This window comes from Micropterus dolomieu, linkage group LG23, assembly GCF_021292245.1.
Source record: "Micropterus dolomieu isolate WLL.071019.BEF.003 ecotype Adirondacks linkage group LG23, ASM2129224v1, whole genome shotgun sequence".
NCBI lineage: Eukaryota > Metazoa > Chordata > Actinopteri > Centrarchiformes > Centrarchidae > Micropterus > Micropterus dolomieu.
Window position 1 is genome coordinate 27,637,417 of NC_060172.1, and position 22,085 is coordinate 27,659,501.

The 22,085-nt window shown below is 42.4% G+C and overlaps 1 protein-coding gene across 4 annotated transcripts; it reads left to right on the forward strand.

Moving 5' to 3' along the window:
• The first annotated feature begins 117 nt into the window (after positions 1-117).
• Positions 118-21,586, forward strand: kdm6bb (lysine (K)-specific demethylase 6B, b). 4 transcript variants are annotated; one of them, XM_046039141.1, is made up of 21 exons: positions 118-192; positions 919-1,153; positions 6,384-6,507; positions 7,574-7,630; positions 7,918-8,137; positions 8,243-8,482; positions 8,562-8,717; positions 8,783-9,067; positions 9,347-11,868; positions 11,990-12,116; positions 12,912-13,017; positions 14,029-14,234; positions 15,564-15,709; positions 15,798-15,866; positions 15,953-16,101; positions 16,230-16,344; positions 16,444-16,631; positions 16,764-16,905; positions 16,991-17,117; positions 17,206-17,376; positions 18,566-21,586. In XM_046039141.1, the coding sequence occupies exons 3-21, from the start codon at positions 6,389-6,391 to the stop codon at positions 18,587-18,589; spliced, it is 5,169 nt and encodes a 1,722-aa protein (XP_045895097.1). In that variant the 5' UTR covers positions 118-192; positions 919-1,153; positions 6,384-6,388; the 3' UTR covers positions 18,590-21,586. The 4 variants fall into 4 exon arrangements, with proteins under 4 accessions (XP_045895097.1, XP_045895095.1, XP_045895096.1 ...); XM_046039139.1 differs by having other exon boundaries at positions 183-489; XM_046039140.1 differs by having other exon boundaries at positions 183-465.
• Positions 21,587-22,085: the final 499 nt, after the last annotated feature.

The following is a 22,085-nucleotide window of genomic DNA, read 5'->3' on the forward strand; positions in this document are numbered from 1 at the left end:
CTGCACCAAAGCCCGCTGATTGGTCCAAAAACCCACATGGGGCTGAGCTTTGACCAATAGAGTGCGGGCTGATCCGGCGCTGTTGCTAAGGCACTTCAGAAAGAAAAAAAAAAATCTCTCAGCGGTCTGCTTCCACCATTTCACTCTCGCACTCCGGCTCCTCGTGAGCTCTTCTTCCGTCTCTGCCTCTCAGTGAGTACTCAGGACCGGCGGCCCTGCCTCTGCTCTTTAATGGTCGCTGGTGGGTGAAATGAGCAGAGGAGTGAGTGGTGGCTTTGCATGGTGAGCCACAAAGACTTGTAGGCCCTCCCTCGTGAACCCAGAGCTGTTAGCCCCACCTCCCTCGGTCGTCCTAGTCACTTGACATTTGAGCTCAGCCAACACTCGCAGGCCCTCTGTCACCATTCCACTCTGCCTCGCTTCCCAATTTATCCCGAAAGACACCTGGGCAGACAGCTCCACAAGGTCTATGCGTTTCCCCACAGTGATGTGTGTTGTTTCTTCAAGCTCCTTCTTCTTTAATTAATTAAGTATTTTCTGGTATATTATTAGAAATGTGGCAATGAGGAAGGGGGCAGGAAATGTCACACTGCCGTCACAGTGGACAGATTAATGATGGCAGTCTGATCAAGTGCATGTGTATTTTTGCACAAATATGTAAATCCATTATAATATTGCATTCAACGTAAAACAAGTGTCACACATTGCAGATATTGTGGGGGAACAAGTATCCGCTCGAGAACTACTCATGTACAGCTACGTCTCGCACAAATATTGTACATATACACACACACAAACAGAGAGAGAGGAAGAGGAAAATAAAGTGCACCCTCCATGCCTCTGTCTGCTGTGTTTCCCCTCCTCCAGCCGAGTTGACTGCAAAACGTGAGCGATAAAAACATTCTCGCCCGCTCATAGGCTCCTGTCTCGTGATTGGCAGCTCGCTGGCCCGCCTCGCCGGTCTCTGTACATGGATCGGTCTGCTACGAGAGCCCGAGCATCAGAGAGTGGAGTGGAAACAGGAAGAGGTGGAGAGGGGAAGAAAGGAGCCAGAGGAGAGAGGATCGGGTGAGACAAGGTGGCGAGGAGTGAAAGAGAGGAAAAGGGGAGCAGAGGGACGTGTGGACCGAACAGAACAAAGACCATAAAGGAGGTAAAAACGGGGGGCTACAGAGGAGCAGCTTGATGTGCTGTTTGCTTGTGGCTTAATGTAATTGTACTGCATGCATTGTCCAGTGTGGCAGAAGTGGGGGCTCCTGTTTCTTTTCTGTTCGTCAACTGTTTGTTTGTCCTTGTGCATTTGCCGTGTGTAATTGTTCTGAGCGATCTGTCTTGGCTGAACATACTGCAGTGTGTGTCTGCAGACTGTGCTGCACGTTCATGCATGAAGCTCTCTCTCTCTCTCACACACAGGCACAAACACACACAGAAACGTGCACACATGTAATGCTCACATGCAGACCGATGCAGACAGTGCAAAGGCAGAAATGTGAAATGATAAAGATAGGTAAGGGGAACTGATGTCGTTACACTTGTGGTCACATTTGTGCTCTGTGGAACGTTTAACTGTTGAATATCAGGCTGTGTGTGTGTATGTGTGTGTGAGGTTTACAGTAGAAAGAAGCTACAGCCTTACCAAGTGTGATGATTAATCTTCATTTAGAGCAATGTCCAAACTGTGTTACTGACAGTACTTGGCTCCACTGAAAGTTCAGCTCAGTCTGTTAAACATTTCTCACACGGAGACCTTTTTGTCTTTATTTTTTTTTTTTAGAAAATAATTGACTCAGACGTTAATTTCTAAGTTCTTTAAAATAGAATAACCAAAGGGTATGTAGGGTTACTGTCACCTGCATACAACATTCACCCAGTGCATGCTTTTTCAGTTGCTTTGATTGCCAGCGTGGGTAACCACCTGGACGTGCAATTCTAGGTTACCAATCCTCACACAAGCCAGCTGTCTGACACACACACACACACACACACACACACGCGCACAAACACGCACAAACACGTGCTTCCAGTGCCTTATTCAAACCTGTTAACCTGCTTCATTGTCTTTCTTCACGAAAAGCTGTACATTTTGCATTGTTTGCAAAAGACACGCCTCTATCCTGTTCTTGACCTTGCCTTGGTACATTCCAGCACCCCTTGGAGGGCTGTGCTTTATGGAGCATACACCGGTAGAAGCTGCTAGAAAGGGAGAAGGGGATATAGCAGAGTTAAGTGGGGCTGCAGGGATGTTATTTTTAGAAATGTGATTGATATTCGGCTCATACTGTACGCTCTTTCTCTGTGATCGCAATGCTATTTCCGGCCTGAATCCAATAAAATCACACATGTGCATGCATTCAGGGGTGGGCTGTCTGTCCAGGCTCTGTCCGTCTGTACATTGTCGCTGCTTACTTCCACTCCCATCTGTTCTGTTCATGTCTCTGCTCCTTGTATTTGCTAGCTTAGGAGCCACCAGAGACGGGCCTGGTCTGGTGCAGCACATCCTTCCTTTTATGGTATAGGATCAGTATCCTTCTAAGTCTCACACACACACACATAAAGCCTCAGCAGGAGATGCACATCTGCAGTGGTTCACTGCAGCTAGTGAGCAGTTCCCGATAGTGTGAGATAGGCAAGGATGTGACAGACTGATGATTTGTCCAAATGAGGACACAAATTGGAGTGTGTTTGCAGAACTGCGGCGGTTCTTCACTCCTGTTTTTTATTCCACTGGATGAAGGTTGCACGTGAGAAGAGTGAACAGAGAAAAGATAGAAATGTAGAAGTATACATTAAATGCTATGGACTTTCTCCATTTCCTCCCTCTCTGTCTCTATGTCAAAATCACACACACACATGCAATCACTCCCCTCCTTGCTTGAGGCCTTGCTACCAGCTCTAGGACTAAATGATATCATCGGTTGCCACGGATACAAGGACACAGCGTGCAGAGAAAAGGGAGGGTGAGGCATAGGCAGAGCCATACACATAGCCTGAAGCAGAAAGGAAGAGGCTGGGATACTGGGTATTAAGACAGACAAGGAAACAAGTAGCCAGGATAGCAAAGGCAATGGGGCAGGGGCAGGCCCACAAAGAGGAAAGACAGGAGAATAGAAAACTTACCAGTCTGGCAAAGGTTACTTGCCCTCTTCTTCCTTTCCCCTCTTTCCTACATCTCATTTCATTCTCTGTCTTTGTCTGGAGAGGTGTTGCAGGAAATGAGCGCCAAGAATAAAAAGAAAGAGAATGGCAGCAATACCTAAGGGATGAAGGAGAGATGCTGCCCTTGATTTGAAAAAAATAAAACCTTCCTGTTATGTACATCTGTGCACCAAGTGACTATGGTATTTCCTCACTCTACACTATGTTTGATTGCCAGCTAGTGGAGGATGAGCATGTCTATTTAAAGGGATCTGAGTCTGCATGGTTCTGCTGTCTTGCTAGACAGCATCATGTAGACCAGAGTCTGTCTCCCCCCTTTTCTCTCTCATTACTCCAGGCAAGGTAAAACCGGTTATAGGGATGCACATGCACGCATGCTCTTAGGTTTCAAATAAATGTCTGCAATTGACACTCAGCAATCAGGACTAGCGTGGTGAAATAAAAGGGTAGACAGCAGAGATGTGAAAGGATGCATTGCTTTCCCTCTGTGGTGACAAAGAGATGACCAGGGTTTCCTTTGTGAAGGAAGCAGACTGAGGAGTGCAGACAGTAGGTTTAACTTACCATCAGGTGTCAACTAATCAACCATCAGTATAACAAAATATTGTATTTGTAAAGCATAATATGTGCACAAATAGTTCATTATGCAAGTCATGACCAGAATTGTAATGCCTCAGTAGTAAAACCCTAATTTTATACAGCTGGCATTGGACAAAATACACTGCTATACTGTATTGGTTCGATTGCACATTCTTGAGAGTTTACTGCAACTTAACCCCTTTTGCACATGACATCATTTGGCTGTGGAGCAAAAATTCTAGATGTGTGGAATTAACCCTGCACAGATGGGTTTAATACTGGAAGCACAGAGCCACTGTTGTGTAGAGAAAAATTTAAGCTGCTGTTGACTGACAGCTCCCCTTACAGCACTGTAACAAAAGTGTGCTCCAGTGTGCTACAGGGAGGGTCTACAGCAGATGCTGTCTGTGTAATGTTGCCCAAATACGGGTTAAAAGCACATTAAGGTGTATTGTCAAAGAAACGGGGAACTTGCAACGCTGTGTCTAAAACTGTTTTAACGCTGCATAAACCGAGAAACACAGTTTACAAGTTGTCGGCATGAATTAAGCGCATAGTGAACGTATTCATCACAATTCAGCATTTCCAGCGATGGAACAGCAAGATAAATTGCCATTCTGAGACACAACTCAAACAGGCAAAAAGTCGTACAACCAGGCTCCCAAGCAAAGAAAGCATTAACGTAGCTGATGAAGAGGTTATTTCAGCGTTAGCAGAGAATTGTAGAAGCTCTGAAAGCTGGTCTCTCAAAAAGCAGAGTGGAACAGGACATGAGGACGACAGGATTATAGTGGATATAACAACTGATGGCACACACTAAAGTGTTGTATGTTAGGATAAAGGCATGCGCTTATATTTTTCTGTATGTCAGTGCAACGTTGTATGTACATAAAGGCCTTTTGTGTCCTCTTTCTACTCTAAAAAATGAATCTTAATGCAGTTAACTCTAAAAAGCCTAAAGCCACAGAAGCAAGAACTGTCTGGCTTCAGTTGCTCTAGCAACTGGTTGGAAATGGAATCCTGAAGAGGTGCCTCACTTAGCTCATTCAGCACTCACAGAAAGGTTATTATAGCACAGCTGCAACAGTCTTACCACAAACAAACCTATGTGAAACAAACGCACAAAACAAATGTACCACTAGGGAAGTGGTAAAATGTTGCACAGCAGTTCTTCATAGAATTTATGAATAGCTGCGGGAAATGAACGCATATAGAGGCACATCCCATCACTGGTACAGCAATGCTCTCTTCAGCATGCAAAGACGATCTTTACATGGTAAGCTCACTTCAGTGCTATATACTGTGCGCTGAAGTGTTCGGCAGCAGCAAGAGAGACAGTGAGATCTTGTCTGTCCACGGTAAAAGAGACAACTGGACGCAACAATGCTATTATAAAAAACTATATCAATTACAGTGTGCAGAATAGGCAGTGGAGGCGAAGGATTAGAAATTGTGATCAGACAATAAGCGATTTCCTTGACAGCCAACCACCTGACCTGGCATAGTGGTTCAGTACTCAGCGGGCAGCAACAGAGCTCACTGTGCTTCTGGAAGTTAGTGTACATGAAGCAAATGAGAGGTAGAAGCATAGATCTACTGACCTAGCAGCCGATGATGAATGGTGAGAGGGGATGGAAGCGGGGTGCTGTTGATTTGAGACCTATTCACAGTTCTGTGAGAGAAATAAAGAAACCGGGCTTGTACTGTACGGGGAAGAAAAACGCCACAGCAGCCCACTCTGTTTTTTTTTCTCTCTTTTCTTTGTTCTTAAAATGAGGTTGCCATGGTCCTTCGTCCTATTGCCATGTTTTTTTCCCTGTCACTGGATGGCCACTGGCTGGGGTGGCTGCTGGGTAGCAGTGATTAGAGAGAGGCTGAATGAATGCAGCTCTGGCTGAGGGGTGATATGACCGCTGAACAGATACAGTGCAGCAGAAAATTCAGCATGAAGGAATAAAATCTACCACAGAACGTCACATAGGTGTCGATGTAAATCCCAGCCTCAGAAGGATAAAAAGTTATTCTGCCAGAACAAAATCAATTACTGTGTGGACATGGGATAGAAATACATGTTTCTCGCTCTCTAGTCAGATACAGCTTGTATCTCTCAACCATGTGTCTAGTGCACAGTCTGTTTTTTGCGCTCAAATGTGAAGTGGAGTGCCCTGACAAACCAAGTCTGGTGACCACAGAACAATTGTTTCTGTCTCTGTACTTTGTGTGTTTACAATGTGCACCGCTGTGGCACTTGATAGTATCACAGTAATTCTTACTACATCCCATTCGAGAGTCTAGTTAAGCATTTTTGTGAAGGTATTGTAAACAGTGTTGTGTGTGAAAACAAAGCTCAGCAGCTGTAGAACGATGAAGATACAGAAAAGCATCCATGTGCTCACCTGCTGCTGTAACTGGATTTTACTTTACTTGAATACAGAAGGTAGGCCTGTAGACTTACTCACAAATTAAAATGATCGTACAACCCAGAGTGGTAGGCACGGTCTTTGTGTAAGCTAAGACCTGATTGGATGAAAGCGGCAGCACTTCCATGTTGCATTTTATGTAGTCGGACATTCTTTAAACGAGACATCATGTTTACTTATTTGTTCATGTCTGAACACCATACACATTAAACAACATCTGTGTTTCAGGCTGCATGTATCACCCGGTCGAGCTGTACTCTGGCCGTAACACATGGGGCTCCTATCCTGCTGGAGGACCTAACAGAGGACAATGGGCTCCTGTAAACGGTCGCCCCTGGAGCCACACACAAAGGTGCACAATCACAACAGTCACACACACACAGTGTTACCTTTTTATTTCTAAAAGGAAAGAAGTCCATTCTCAGGGGAATGCATATCATTTCAGATGCAGTGGATATAGCCTCTTATTGTATACTGTATTCACTGTACCCTAATGTAGTTTTTCTCATTTCTTAACTGATCATAAAACCAAGACTTCCAAAACTTTAACCTTCATTGCAGTCAAAGGGGACATTGATGTCTGTAACAGTTAAGAAAGCAGATACAATAAAAATCCAACTGACACCTAGATACGTAGTTGGGGAAAAAATGGCCGAAGCCCTCCTGAAAAGAACTAAAACTCAGTGGGAGTGGTTAGTGGAACAGCTTGAACTTCCCCAACAAGGGTCATTCTAGCAGGTGGGAGTCCAGCCTTTGTTGTCTAGGTTGATGCAAGATAAGCACCACTTTAAGGGACTGACTGATGAACTGAAACTGTGATGAGAATATTCATGAAAAGCTCTCACTTCAGCTGCAGCTGTGAGCGTGAGCCCATCTGCAGTTTAAACAAGCAGGACTCTGGTGGATGAAACTAAAACTTCTCCAGCTGAGAGAAGCCTCAATCTGACCATACAGCTGCAGCAGCTCATTAATATGACTGTCTTTGTAGCTGTATCTGGTTGTCATTTTGGCAATAGCAACAACTGTGACTCTGATAAAGAGGTGTGACTCCCCAACACTGTATAAACAACTAAACAATAAATAATTTTATTACCATATCAAAATGTAATCCAATCCAGCAGAGAAACAGTGAACAGTCTCCTTTCAATGTGAAATTAAAGACCTATTAAAGATATATAAGTAAGATAATATTAAAAAAGATTATGCTAAAAGTTGCTAAAAACAGATGCCCCTGAAGTTCAGTCTCAATTTTGAGTGTTGCAAATTTAGCAATCATCAACCTTTGATTAAGACCTTCAAAGAAACCACAGAGAAACTGATGACTTCAATCTGACTTCAAGACCACTAGCAACAAGATTCAGAGCTCCCAGAATTGTTTTATTCTCACATGAGCGGTATGTTTTCTTTCATTACTACAGATGCCAAGAAGGCCGCAATCAGTCACATCATCCCCCATCAAGTCGTCTATTTAATAGGTGAGTAGAACAGTGTAAACATCATTCATACACTGTAAATATATTGCTTATAGCGCAGATAATTTATGTACTGCAGTGCATCTGTTACAGAAAACACTTGCATTAATAAAGTGTGGCTTTTTAAGACAGTTGCAGAGCCAACCTCACTTGTACTCACCACACGCAGCAGAACAGTACAACTCTTGATTCCATGGATATGTATATTCCCTTGGTGTACGAAATACCATTTGTGCCCTCCATCATTGTTTACAGTATGTGATGCTTAGTTGAGTTGGTCTTTTGCTTAGGGGGGAGAGAACAGTCAGCCATGTCCAGGACAAGGGTATCTCTAAGGGTCACAGGCAGCCTCTACGCCTCTGGGATGGTAAAGAGCGGCCCTTTGAGGCCCAGAACTGGCATCACAACTCCGCACGCTCATTCCACAACCGTGCTGGCACCAACAACGGTTATCTAACAGGACCAGGAGAGCGCCACGGAAACTGGGACAACAATGTCAGCAACTCTGTGGTGAGACCTGCAGACAAGAACAACATTGCTTTCAAAAGAGTTCATGTTGTTATTGGAACTAGAAATGTGTCATTGTTTGTCCTTTTTCTCTTTTTTGACTGTTAGCATGGGGGTCCTCGCCTGCATCGCAACAACAGAGAACTCCAGACCCCACCAGAGAGATGGGCCCCCTCAGACAGGAGCTTTCCAGGCCGAATGATGAACAACAAACCAGGACCCTGGAAACGGCCAACCCCCCACCAGCGGCGAGACCAGCTACACCAGCACAGTCCACTTCCACAGCACCCTTTATCCCCTAGGAAAGAGTGTCCAGCCAAGAGGAGAAGGGACTCTGGCCCCGACCTGGTATAGTTTGTTGGTTTAGCACAACAAACTTTGATTCTAGTATTCTAGCATGACAGCATGTTTTTGCTTCTCTGTTTAGCCATCTCACCCAGGATCAAGGCATTTACCTTTACTTGTCCGTACCCTGTCACCACCTCGCCATCACCGCTGCAACCAAGATGACTGGAAGCCTCCTAATGACAGGGGGGGTCCTTGCCACCTCTCTGACCACAGGACCTCAACAACACAGCAACAGGTAAGCCTAGAATCCTTACATGAATACTAAATACGGATGTCTATTAATGGTTTTGAAATTTGCAGGAAACCTCTAAACTGCGAGCTGGAGGACATGGCTTCAGTAACAGTAACCTAGCAGGTCTAAACCAGAGTTCTGGCAGCAGACCTACACATCATGGAAGCAGAGGGAAGGCAGACCGGAAAATCTCGTCTTCACCAGCAGACCACACCCGTGTGCCTTACAGCCACCAAAACCATAATTACCACTATCAACGGCACACAGGCCACCCCAGAGCCCTACAGCACAACACAACGCTACACCCTCATGAGGAAAAGGACTCACGGAGCCATCACCACAAACAAAGCACAGTGAGAAATGCATGATATCTATCTGTTTTTTCAGATTCATCCAAGTTCTCTATTACACTCTGTACATTTACTAAATAGGTGTAATGTGTCCAAATAAATTTTTCTCTACCTTTCTTTATCTCAAAACTGTTTTTCTGACATTGCATCAGGCCTAAGTTTCTATTAATCTTATTATTAATGTGAGTATAACAGTGTGTATATATACAGTATATGGTTCTATGCAATTGAGTGTCCTACCCTTCAACAAAAGTCTAAACGGATATAATGCTAACTCTGCAGGAACCTCAGCGCACTCATCAAAGGGGAAATTCAAGGGATCCAGCCCTCTCCAAGTCTTTTGGTGCAGACTCTCCTCCCTATTCATCCCTCCTGTGCATTCCTAAAGATGGAGGCTCTACTGCCAGCAGTCCACGTACCCCTTCCAGTCCGTCTTCATACACGGTGGCCAGTGGCAGAAAAGATCCATCAATCATTCATCAGTGTAGTCCTGGCCTCAGTGGACAGCAGAACCTCCAGGGAAGCCCTAATCATGCCCCGAGAGCTTGCCTGACATCTGCCACATCTCTTACATCTCACGCCGGTCCAAAATCCAGACTTTCAGACGTCAAAAACAGAAAGGCCCTCTGCTCACGACTGTCCCCCCACAGCAGATCAAGGGCAAACAAGCCTGAGAAGGAGCTGGAAGAACACAAAAAAACTGATAAGCTGGTGAAAAAGGAGAGAAAGAGTGAAGAAAGAAAAAGGCGGAAGAAAAAAGAGGAAAAAAGGTTGGCGGAGAGAAAAAAGAAGAGGGATAAAGCAGCAAAGAAGGAAAGAAAGTTAGGCTTGAAAACTAAAGTCACGGAAGAGGAAATGTTTACTTCCATCTCTACTTCCAGCTCTTCAGGAGAGGCCAAATCGAGCGAAATGGAGACTACAACTCTTTACCCAGAGACCCAGGGCCAGTCACCACCCAAACGCAAGCACAGGGTGAGGAGTGAACGAGCAGGGAGGACACACAGGCCATCCACAAATACTCCTCTTCCCAGCTACACTTCACCACTGCCATCCTCAAAATCTGAAAGTCACAGGAGTCCCCCACAACTCCCTGTCAAGGAACAGAAACTAAAACAGTTTCTTTCCAAGAACACCAGCCCTAGCCAGACCAGAACCAGACCAAAAGCAAAGCCTGATGATACACTCCCCTCCCTTTTATGTAAAGCCTTAGCCCCTCTCAGTACAGCATGTTCTGTTAGCTCAGAGCAGCCCATCCGTGGTCATGAAGATGGGCAGGGAGGGGTTCTCAATGCCCCAGACCTACAGCCTGTGGCCGTGATGGGATGTTTGAGGGAAATGGGAGACAGTCTTGCGAATACCCCTCCTGTTCTCAGCTGGCAGGGCTCTCCAGTGTCATCTCTGGGAGAAGATGAGGAGGAGCTAGAAAGGGGAGTGATAAGTAGACCTGTCCTCCAGCCCAGCCCCACACAGTGCATCTCTCCTCTTCCCGTCAACAGTGAGAGCATTGATGATATGAATAAGGAGCTTTGTGAAAGTACACTGGCTGATTATTCTCACAATGGCATGTCTGAAATCTTTGATCCACCTTGTATAATTGAACCGGTTTCTGAGGAAGAAAATGAAGAAGAGGTGGACAGCAGCGGGGAAGCTTCTGGCTCTCTCCTTCATGAGCTTCGCCACCATGACACAGGTTTGGATGATGTCTTCAAGAGCCTGGCCACCTTTCTCGGAGGCCAGAGGATGACATGTCGAGGCGGTCCGTTTGGGGGGCCTCCTGCTGGCACCACTAGAGGAGTGAAGTACTCCTCCTCTCTTGCATTGGGGCCAGAGATCCACTGTCATGAGGATCAGGATTTTTCCCCCAGATCAGATCCCACTGCATCCTCCAAACCCGGTAATCAATCACCTACCTCAGACACACTTCTGAAACCCCAAAGTCTGGATGCCCTGGTGCAGGAGAAGCAGGAAGCAATTGAGAAGGACATAAATTCGAAACAAGAGAGTAAGGTCATGGAGATCCTCACTGAGAGAGCCGAGTCATCTCTTTTGGATGGGTCACTGAGTGCAAAGCTGAGACTGACCACAACACATACAGCCTCTTTCACCAGCCTCATTACTGTGTCCACCAAGGAAGAGAGAGGAAAGGGCAAAGAGGCCGAACACACAGACGCAGACAGAAAAAGAATTCAAAAGACCAAGGATGGAGGAAGAGAAGGGGAGATCAAGATTAAGATAAAGACGAAAGAAAGCAGTGTCACCTGTCCTAAAAACAAAGCAAAAGAAATAAGGGATTTGGAAAAAACGGATGTTTCATCCTCAGTGCTCATCATGTCCAGAAATTCACCCACACCTCTCACAGATATTACTAAGGGCCAGGGTCCTCAGGAAAATCCAACCCCACATGGCAAAGACATCCAGAGAGAAAAAGCAGACACTGGAGACGCTGAGGTAAAGATAATAATAGAGAAGAAGGAAGATGTTGGTGCGTTAGAACATAAGATATCCTCAGAAGCCACAAACACAAATACAGAGACCTCAAGCTCAGTGTCACCTTTAACAGTCAATAAATCCAAATTGTGTGCGTCCACACCAGCAAGTAAGCCTCCCTGCTCATTAGCTCCAGTTGACCCACTAAAACTGAAAGCGTTGTCCATGGGTTTGTGTAAAGAGCTAAAGATCCTCTTAATTAAAATGGAGAGTGCTGGAAGACAAACATTCAACATTTCAGAGGTGGAGGAGCAAAGAATCCCGCTTTCCACGATCTGCATCAAAAACACAGCCACTGAAGTGATCAAAGCTTGCAAGTGAGTACTCAAAGAGACAAATATCCTTTGGTCTGGGCCTCTCCTTAAACTAGGTGTAGTAGGTTTTACATCAAGCTGCTCCTCATGATGCATTTTGTCTCTTTTTGTCATCTTTTTCCAGGGGGACCAGGGTGAAGGGACAATTCAAGGAGTCGTACCTGCTTCCCGCCTTCTCTGTTAAACCTAATATTGCCATCGCAATCCCCATTCCTCGAGAAAAGCTTAACCCTCCTACGCCAAGCATCTATGTGAGTGCAGATAGGCTGGTATAATCAAAAGGATCCAACCGAAGTAAAATCATCAAGTTCTGAATTCAAAAAACTAGTTTTTAGCCTTGCAAAAGTGGTTCTAGGGGTGGCAGCAGGCCCACCACTTTGCTCCTGAAATGTCTCTATCGGTTTGATGGATTGGCACAATATTTGGTACAGATGTTCATGTTGCCATCAGGACGAATTGTAAGGCCTATAGTGATCCCTTAACCTTTCATCGACTGCCAAAATTTGATTTAGTCTAATACTTTGGTTTATGACTGATAAATACTCGCAAAACTTAAGACATTCCCATCAGCCACAGCTGTACATTGTGTTTAGTGCTAACTAGCAAATGTTAGCATGCTGACACGATAAACTAAGATGGTGAACATGGTCAACATTATAAAACATAATAAATATATATATAAATATAACATCAGCACGCTAGTATTATACTTGGGAGCATGTTAGCATGCTGATGTTAGCATTTAGCTCAAAGTGCAGCTGTGCCAAAGCACAGCCTCACAGAGCCCCTAGTATGGCTGCAGACTCTTAGTCTTGTTCTTATATGAATAAAGGACTTCACCACCATAACTCTTTGAATTACTTGAAATCACTTGAATTATTTCTTGGATCGTTTCTCGATAGCAGCAGAGAGAGCTGCCTTATCATACCTTGTTTCAAGACATCAACAGGTTTCCAACGTACTGTCAGTATTTTTCATTCGTTTTCAAGATTCAAAATTTTTTTCTTTGCTACGTTCAGATGTTCATAATAGTGTTTCTTCCACAGTTGGAGAGCAAGAGGGATGCCTTCTCTCCAGTTCTGCTTCAGTTCTGTACGGATCCCAAAAACGCTGTGACTGTTATTAGAGGACTTGCTGGCTCCCTCCGCCTTAGTAAGTTTATACACACTTATCTCAACTAAATGACCCCAGTCCTATTAAGTCCAACAGAATTTAACAAATTCCACTCACCCTCAATGGTTTTTTGATGATTAGTACATATTGTAATTAATTAGGGCCTTTTGTTTATTGTTTTGTGAAAATTGTCGTGCAAGGACCAGGGAAAGAGAAAGCGAAAGGAAAGGAGGGATTGATTATTCAGATAAAAATGTAGATTATCCTACAACTGTGGGGTTTATTTAGGTAAAGTGGATATTTTACACATGACATTTTAGACATTTGATATTTTTGGTTATTTCTGCACTGATAACATGTGAAGTCAATCTTTCAGCTCTCTGGGCACCATGTATGAGAGCTGCATCTGTCATAATCATTGTGAGAACAATCTGCAAATGCAGGGTTGCGCAGTACAATTGCTGCCCCCCTTCATGAGTCACATAATGTGCTTCTGCGTAATGAGTACTGTAGGCACTACTGATTTAAATCGCTAATGTATATTTTTCGTAAGAGCTCATGTGAACAAAAATGGAAAGCCAGCCAGATCTGACAAACAATGCAAAGACTGTCGGTTCTAAGAAGTGTTATGTCTTGACAAACTCTGTATAGTCTGCCAATAGGGAAGCATGTGTCCATATTTGAATGCAGACCATGTGTGATCAACCGTGACTATACTGGAGGATTGTTGCTTTGAATTCATTTGCATAATTCATTGTGTATATTTTAACTTATCATCCAGTATACTTAAACTAATCTTATTTGTATTCCTACACTTTTTTTTCTCCATGTCATACTCCATGCCGTATAAAATATGTAAAGCATAGTGAGAAAATAAATAAATGAATGCAACATAACTGAGATAACAACCACTTTTTGAGTATTTGAAAATCCCAATGCCTTGAGAAATCTCAAAGCCTAAGCCCAAAATTGAAAAAATACAAAGAGTTTGGAAATTCTTATTTATCTGATCATTATCTCTTGCTCTCTGCTTTCTCTTCCCTATGTGAGATCTTGGTTTGTTCTCCACTAAATCCTTGGTGGAGGCCAATGCGGAGCATGCAGTGGAAGTGAGGACGCAGGTTCAGCAGCCCGCTGATGAGAATTGGGATCCCAGTGGTTCGGCACAGGCGTGGCCCTGTGAAAGCAGCCGCTCACACACCACCATCGCCAAATACGCCCAGTACCAGGCCTCCAGCTTCCAGGAGAGCCTGCAGGTAGACATTTTCCCGGCAAACACATGTGCACACAAAGGGCTTGATAATTATTCTTCAGTATAGTTGACGGCATTATTAATTGACTTACACCAGCCTGTATTGCAACTTTCATCCAAATGGAATTAAAAACCAGAAATGCTTGCTTTATAGATATAGGGCCTCATCTAGGACCCACTCGTACAAACAATTTGTTCTTATGTGACATGTGTGAACAATTTCAGAAAATTTGTGGTATTTACCAATCACCATGTTCTTGTACTTTTATACAATTGTACAATCTTTTATAACCTTCTCCTAGGTACAAATTAAATTCATGAGGGGTCCAGACCTGTTGTTTGAGTCATGTAAAGATAGTCTGCCGTTCTTCACAGGGCAAAAAGCACACATTTTACCAGAACTCATAACGCCTGAACTCCTAAATTTGGTTTAGTTTAAATATGATACCAAAATTAACTAAAATACAATGGATAACTTAGACAAAGTTAATGCTAAGTTAATATTCTAGTCACCATATCATCATCATCATCATCATCATCATCATAATCATGGCTTGCCAATTTAGTTTTTATGATTTTAATTTGCATATCTCAGCACAGTTGTTTGGAAAATTCTCTGACTCTGTCTGCTGCCTCAGGCTCTTTATGATCCTCTGTTGCACCCGACAGTGTAACATCACCTACTGTAGGCTATAATATTCTTATGTCTTATATCTCTGTGACCGTCACATCCACCTTGACCCCCCCCATTTTTTTTAGCATGTAATTTCATGTCAAATATGTTGTCTTTATTTCTGTCAATATTTATGTGAGAGTCTTCTTTTGACTCTTGGCTAACATTTTTATGAATGAAACCCACAGTCAGAGAGGAACAGATATATTGTGTAAATATTGTTGCATGAGGCCCATTGTACACGACAAATAGCACTACAGGATAAATATAATATACACTACCTGATGGTTTTCTTAGTTAAATAACAATTAGCTGAAAATCTTAGATGTGTGATACTTTCAGGAGGTTTCAGTATATTGTTTTTGTAGCTGAAACTATAATCAACACATATATTTTCCCACAATAATTTCAACTCCTTGCACCATAGCAGTCAGTTATTAAACATTCCTCCTATAATCCTGCAAATTTAGAGCATTTTTCCATAGAAAATCAAAGCAAGCACACTAGCATTTACTAAAGTAACTCTTCAAGATGTATACATGTTTTAATACATTGTCAGCGGTTACGAGAGTATGGACCTCCAAAGTGAACTATGTAATGATGCATCTGTTTTTAGCTGTTGGCCAACCTGTCAGCTAAGCTCATGTAGATGTGTTATAGGAGGAGAAGGAGAGTGAGAATGAAGAGGAAGAAGAGCGGGCCTCAGAGCCACCAGCCAACACAAAAGCTGTTCTGACATTAGCCAACAGTAAAGCCAGTTCTGCTCCCATCTTCAGCAAAGCCCCACCTGCCACCGGCACACCCAGGTCAGTACAAAACTGTGACCTGTGTATGAGGAATTCACTGTTTTGCTGACTTAGCAATTCTAATCTCAGACGTTGTTCTTTTCCCCAGCTCGGAGCAGAAAACAGTTGGAAAGATCATTAAATTTGGGACCAATATTGATCTCTCTGACCCTAAAAGGTGAGATTTTGTTATAAAATTCTGCCTGGTGAGTTCACTGAGGGTCCTTGTCATTTCACATTGCCTATAAAAAATTTTTTCATAAGGTGGAAGCCCCAGCTGCAGGAGCTGCTCAAGCTGCCAGCTTTCATGCGTGTGGAATCCAGCAACAACATGCTCAGTCACGTCGGTCACACCATCCTGGGCATGAACACTGTCCAGCTCTATATGAAGGTGCCAGGCAGCCGCACGCCAGGTCAGTGTGTGTCTGACACCACAGTTAGGATTTAGTAATCCTCTGACTTTAGAAGTGGTCTTTTTTTGTAATGTTTCAAAGAATAGACGTTTTTGAATTAAAACACTTATTCCTGCATTTCCCATCAGGCCATCAAGAGAACAACAACTTCTGCTCGGTCAACATAAATATCGGGCCTGGGGACTGTGAGTGGTTTGCTGTCCACGAGCACTACTGGGAGGCCATTAACAAATTCTGTGAGAAGTGAGTGACGCGGCTGTTAGATTTAACAAAAGATGCAGAAATAAGCTACAGTATCTGTGCGTGCTAAAAATTGCATTGTTACAAACATGCTTCCTGCAGGCACGGAGTAGACTACCTTACAGGATCCTGGTGGCCAGTTCTGGAAGACCTCTACAGCTCCAACATTCCTGTGTACCGCTTTATTCAGAGGCCCGGAGACCTTGTGTGGATTAATGCAGGGACTGTACACTGGGTCCAGGCGGTGGGCTGGTGCAACAACATCGCCTGGAATGTGGGACCACTCAACTGTAAGTTGCAACTAGGACCAAACAAAGAGGAGAAAAACAGCAACTGAAAACTTGCTAGTCACAGGCTTTTCTTTGTCTCAAATGCTGCCTACTTCCAGCCTCACCACTGTTTATGTCTTTTTGCTCTGGCAGCCTACCAATATCAACTCGCCCTGGAGCGCTTTGAGTGGAATGAGGTGAAGAAGGTTAAGTCAATCGTTCCCATGATCCACGTTTCCTGGAATGTGGCTCGCACCATCAAGATCAACGACCAGGATACCTTCAAGATGATCAAGTAAGATGCCTCTCTGTGCGCGTCTGTGTATGTTGAGTGTGCGTTTGTTTACATCTGTCGCTATCTGCTCCTCTGTCTCACTCAGACACTGCCTGATGCAGTCCATGAAGCACATCCAAATTCTGCGAGACCAGCTGGTTGCTGCAGGGAAGAAGATCTGTTACCAGAGTCGTGTGAAGGACGAGCCAGCCTACTACTGCAATGAGTGCGACGTGAGTGCCTCGTCCCCTGACGTCGCTGTCTGTCCATACAGACAAACTGTGCTTTTGTGTATGACATGGATGATGTGTGTCTATGCAGGTGGAGGTGTTCGACCTTCTGTTTGTGACCAGTGAGAACAGCAGTAAGAAGTGCTACGTGGTGCACTGTGAGCACTGTGCCCGGGCCAAGAGCCCATCACTGGCAGGGGTAGTGGTGCTGGAACAGTATCGGATAGAGGAGCTGATGAAGACCTACGACAGTTTCTTGCTGGTCAGTCTCTCTTTCTTTCTTCTGAGTACAAACAGGGCTCCATATTGCTTCCTTCATAAAACAGTGTTAATTCTTCTATATTGCTTGTCTATATCTATAAGTATAAAAATTACATATCAGATGTGCCAAAAACATGAAATCATAACTCAGATGAGGTAAAGAACACTGATTTTGCATGTTTTAGTCCATTATCTAGTTTTTATGCTTACTTTACATTACTCTAGGCCATTTTCCAGAGAGTTTTTGGTCAGTGGAATCATTCCTTCTCCTGTCTGTACTAGTTGAGAAGAAATATAAATCTAATGGAAATGAGTAACACAAATTAAGTGGCTAGTACCACAAAGAGTGAATTCAATAAAAAAAAAAAAAACACATCAGCTGAACTTTAGAATTTAGCTTTTTCACACAAAATCTTGACTGTAGATTTTGTCCCCCACCACTTGCATTGGAATTTTTATTAGGAGGGGATCGCTTTTCGACTAGCATGAACAGGAGGAATGATTACAGAGACCAAAAACTGTTTAAATGTACAGATTTTGAGCCAGCAAGAAACAGCAACTCTTTTTAATTGAAGAAACTGCATTTCATCCTTTAACAATATTGACGCTTGCCTTTGTTTGCTTTCCTTTTTGGTAGCAAACGATAACATTTACCACACTACAGAAGGAGATTTTTTTCAAAACTGCCTCTGTCAAACACTGTGGTGGATTACCTTTCCATAGCAAATTGAAAGTGGATTTTCATACCCCTTTGCTCATAAAGATGATGTGTAGTTAACATGCTTAAACATACAAAACCACAAGTGTGCCTCTTTACCTGATGGCTGCATTAAGATCTGTTAAATACATACGTGATAAAGCATACAGTATATCATCTATTCTAACATGATTTTTAGGTTCGAGTTTGTGTTGGAGTCAAAAAGTTCATTTAAACTTCACAATGATGCCGTTCATAAGGTACAATTCATGATAAATATAAAAAAATGATTTCACAAATAACTGGAAAGCATACGTAACCATAAGCCACGTATGTGTTTTGTGCATATTAGATATTGTGTAGATGCGCTGTTTCCATTGTTTCTAATTGTTTGCATATCACAACTTCATGTGCAGACACACGCACAGACACACACAGCTTTGTCACGTGGCCATTTGAGCTCTGTCTCTTCCACTTTTTCTTCCCCCTCCAGGCTCCATCACCCTTTTCAAAGTGAGGACTCCTCGCTGGTGTCGTTCAGCCATAACCAAAACTCTAATGGCAGCACAAATGTTGTCTTCAAGGCAATCTATTCCTGAAAAACACTCTCTGAATCAGCCAATCACGTTTACTCAGTATTGTTTACATCACACAATAAGGTATGGATACTCAACCAATCCAACTATAGCTCACTGTCTTCCCCATACCAGCTGCCGATTGGACGTGTGTTTTGAAATAGAATGACTAGACTGGTACTTCTCATGAAAAGCATTTCAGATGTGTACGAAAAAAGGAAAAAAAACCCAATGTGAGCACTGCTAGCACTGAAAATCAGGTTATATGTTCAACGGACTCTGCTGTGATTCAAAAGCGTCAAGTAGCCGGTTCTGTGTATTAATTCAGGTACTTTTATGCAAATTCAGTAGAACTTTTTTACACCAATCTAGTTATTCTATATGTCCATGAATTTGCTGTGATTCTGTTGTACCAGCAGGGGAATGGCTTCACAGGAGAAGTAGCTGATTGTCACATTTGGCATTGTATTGGTTTCTGTTTTTGTTTGGTATTCAGGTGAACTCTGACACTTGTAATTCCTGTCTGTATACTCTTTGAGGTGCTATTCCAATCTTATTTATTCTCGTTAGATACTTAAAAAGTTTTACCAGCCTAGAAGTACACCACATTGGCCTTGCAAACAGTATTTAGAGGAGAGGTAATTAGTGGTTTAAACACAAACAAATAAGGTTTTATGTAAGTGTTAAAAAAAACAATCAAAAACTTTTATCAGTTTCTCTAAAATACGGGTTTACTAGAGGACTAATATGGCTTCATTCTTAGTTGGAAATCAAGTATGTAGATGGAAAAGTTGCTCTTTTGTTTTGCTTGTTTTTTCACAAGTCCAGCTAAATTGTTGTTGGTGTGGTTTCTTTGATACACCCAGAAAACAGACATACTTTGTTTTTGTTTTTATCTTTGGAATGGGATAACAATCCCAGTTTTATACCTCTTTGTTGCTATGTTCTTGTTTCTAGATGACAGAGAAAATAAATTGTAAATTGTGAATGAATTTATGGGATACACAGTGGTGTGCATAGACGTGGTACAGAGAAGGGGAAGTTACCATTGATGTTTGTTTCAATGAAGTGCCCGTTACAGTCTGCAAAAAGTAATATGTCCAAAGAGACACACAATCATAATCTTTGTAATGCAAAAGCCAATGAGGGCAAGCAGATGACAGGACTGAAGGGCACCTCTGAGTTTTCATTTTGCCGCAAACATTCGTCCTGATGAGGCTCATGCACTGCCAGGGGGTTTAGTCTAGTATTTCCAGTTTTAATATGTTGAAGAGCACATGAATTGAGACATGACAAGAAAGGCCCAGTCATCATTTTTAAAAAACAACATTTAGACAGTCCTTCAATAAATGGTCTCATTTTGGTGAGGTTTAGTCCAACCTTTGGCTTTAAATGTTATCATAATGCAAGGGTAGCAAACCGTATACAGCTTCAGAGCAGAGCCTGACCGATACTGGATTTCTGAGGCCGGTACTGAGATTGTTATTTGAGAGTTTAAACAAATCCAATAACAATACATCGACCAATAGTATTTTTTCCCCAAAAAACACACAAAGTAAGCAATTTTTATATGGATCACTTATATTCGTTTTTTAAAAGAAAAGAATAATTGACCAAAATACATACACTGTATTTTACAGTGTAACTTGTCAGTGCATTCTGGTTGACACGCATCTAATGGAGACTGCTTCTAAATGCATCAGACTTGTTTGGCATTTCTATACTGCAATTTCTTTTTACTTATCAGCCAACATACACACAATACCTGCAATAAGCTAATATTGGACGATATATCGGCCTGGCCATTATCGGTCTAGCTCTGCTTCAAAAGCTTTGGTTCCTACTTAAAATCTGATTATCACTTATCATCACCTACCATTTAAATGGATGTTCAGCATTACTGCTCTACAATCATTCTGATTAAATCCTCACTAATGACATTTTTACCCCTGCCCTCATCAGTCTCTGCACACCATTTAATGTACATAAGGTATCAATTTTCAGGTTTACTAGAAGACATATGTAGTTTTTCTCAATCGAAAATCTAATTTGTATATGGTCAAATTTGTCCACTTCAGTCACTTGTTTTTGTTGTTGCTGTATTATAATACACCCTAAAAATATCCTGTTTCACTCTAGTTAAAATTACTGCAATGGGAATTTCTTCCCACTTTTATACCTCTTTTTGTTGTCAGTTTCTGGTTTTTGGATTACAGAGAAAATGGAAAATTGTAAATTGTGACATTATTTATACTGTACATGGTTGTTTTCCTATATATTTATTGCATATCAAATGGTACTTCACTTGATAAGGGGCTACAAGGTATTTTAAATGTAGTATGGTCATAATGTGCGGATAGGGGAAGTGCAATCAGGGGGTGGTTTAATTTTCATGGTGCTAGACCCCTCCTTGCCTCTATGCCCCCCCCATTAAACAGCATAATGATGTATGAACATGAGTCAGTGGTACAACTCAAACCAACCGGTTGGTGCTTAGAACCATTTCACCACAATTACTTGTAACAAGAATGGAATGATGTCTTTGTACTGTATCTAACAGATATCAGATCTTTTAAACCTTTTTTGCTCCATTGTATGAAATGCATAATCTTGTGAGGCATTAGTGGTTTTATGATGAGCATTAGAAGTAGTTGTAATTCTTGACACTTTTGCAGAGACTTTTAGGGATGTGACATTTAATGACGTCAAGGTTTTGTTTTTTTTTGTGTGTCTTGTCCTCATTATTAGTATTATTTGAAGGGTGTAATAATGCTCTTTTTCCTCTCAACTTGTTTGATTTATGCTGCACTGTTGTTTCAAAAAGAACTTGCATAGAAGAAACCCTGAGCCAGACCTGTCTTAAATCCCTCTGTGATTTTTCTGTGACATATTGTATTGTTGTTCAAGAAAATAAAATGTTTTGATAAATTATTCAACAATCAGTCTCTGCCTTTGATTTCCTCTCTGTAGTTCTCACCAGTTGCCTTCTGGTGTGGAGAGTTAGACTGATACAGTCCTACCTGCAGGTATCCAGGTACGCTCAAAATCATATGCTGGATGGGAGTTTGATCTGTTATCAGCTCCTGAGGACGTAGAGGTGGTTCGCCATCAATTGGAAAGATGGAATGTGAGCAACATTTCTTCCTCTTTCACCGTTGATTGTAGCACATTTCCTGCATGATTCTATATAATTCTGCATATTGTTTCTCATACAGGGCATGAACAGTATCTCACAAAAGTGAGTACACCCCTCACATTTGTGTAAATATTTGATTATATCTTTTTATGTGAAAACACTGAAGAAATGACACTTTGCTACAGTGTAAAGTAGTGAGTGCTTGTATAACAGTGTAAAGTTGCTGTCCCTATAAAATAACACATCACACAGCCTCTGATTACACCCCTAAGTGAAAATGTCCAAATTGAGCCCAAAGTGTC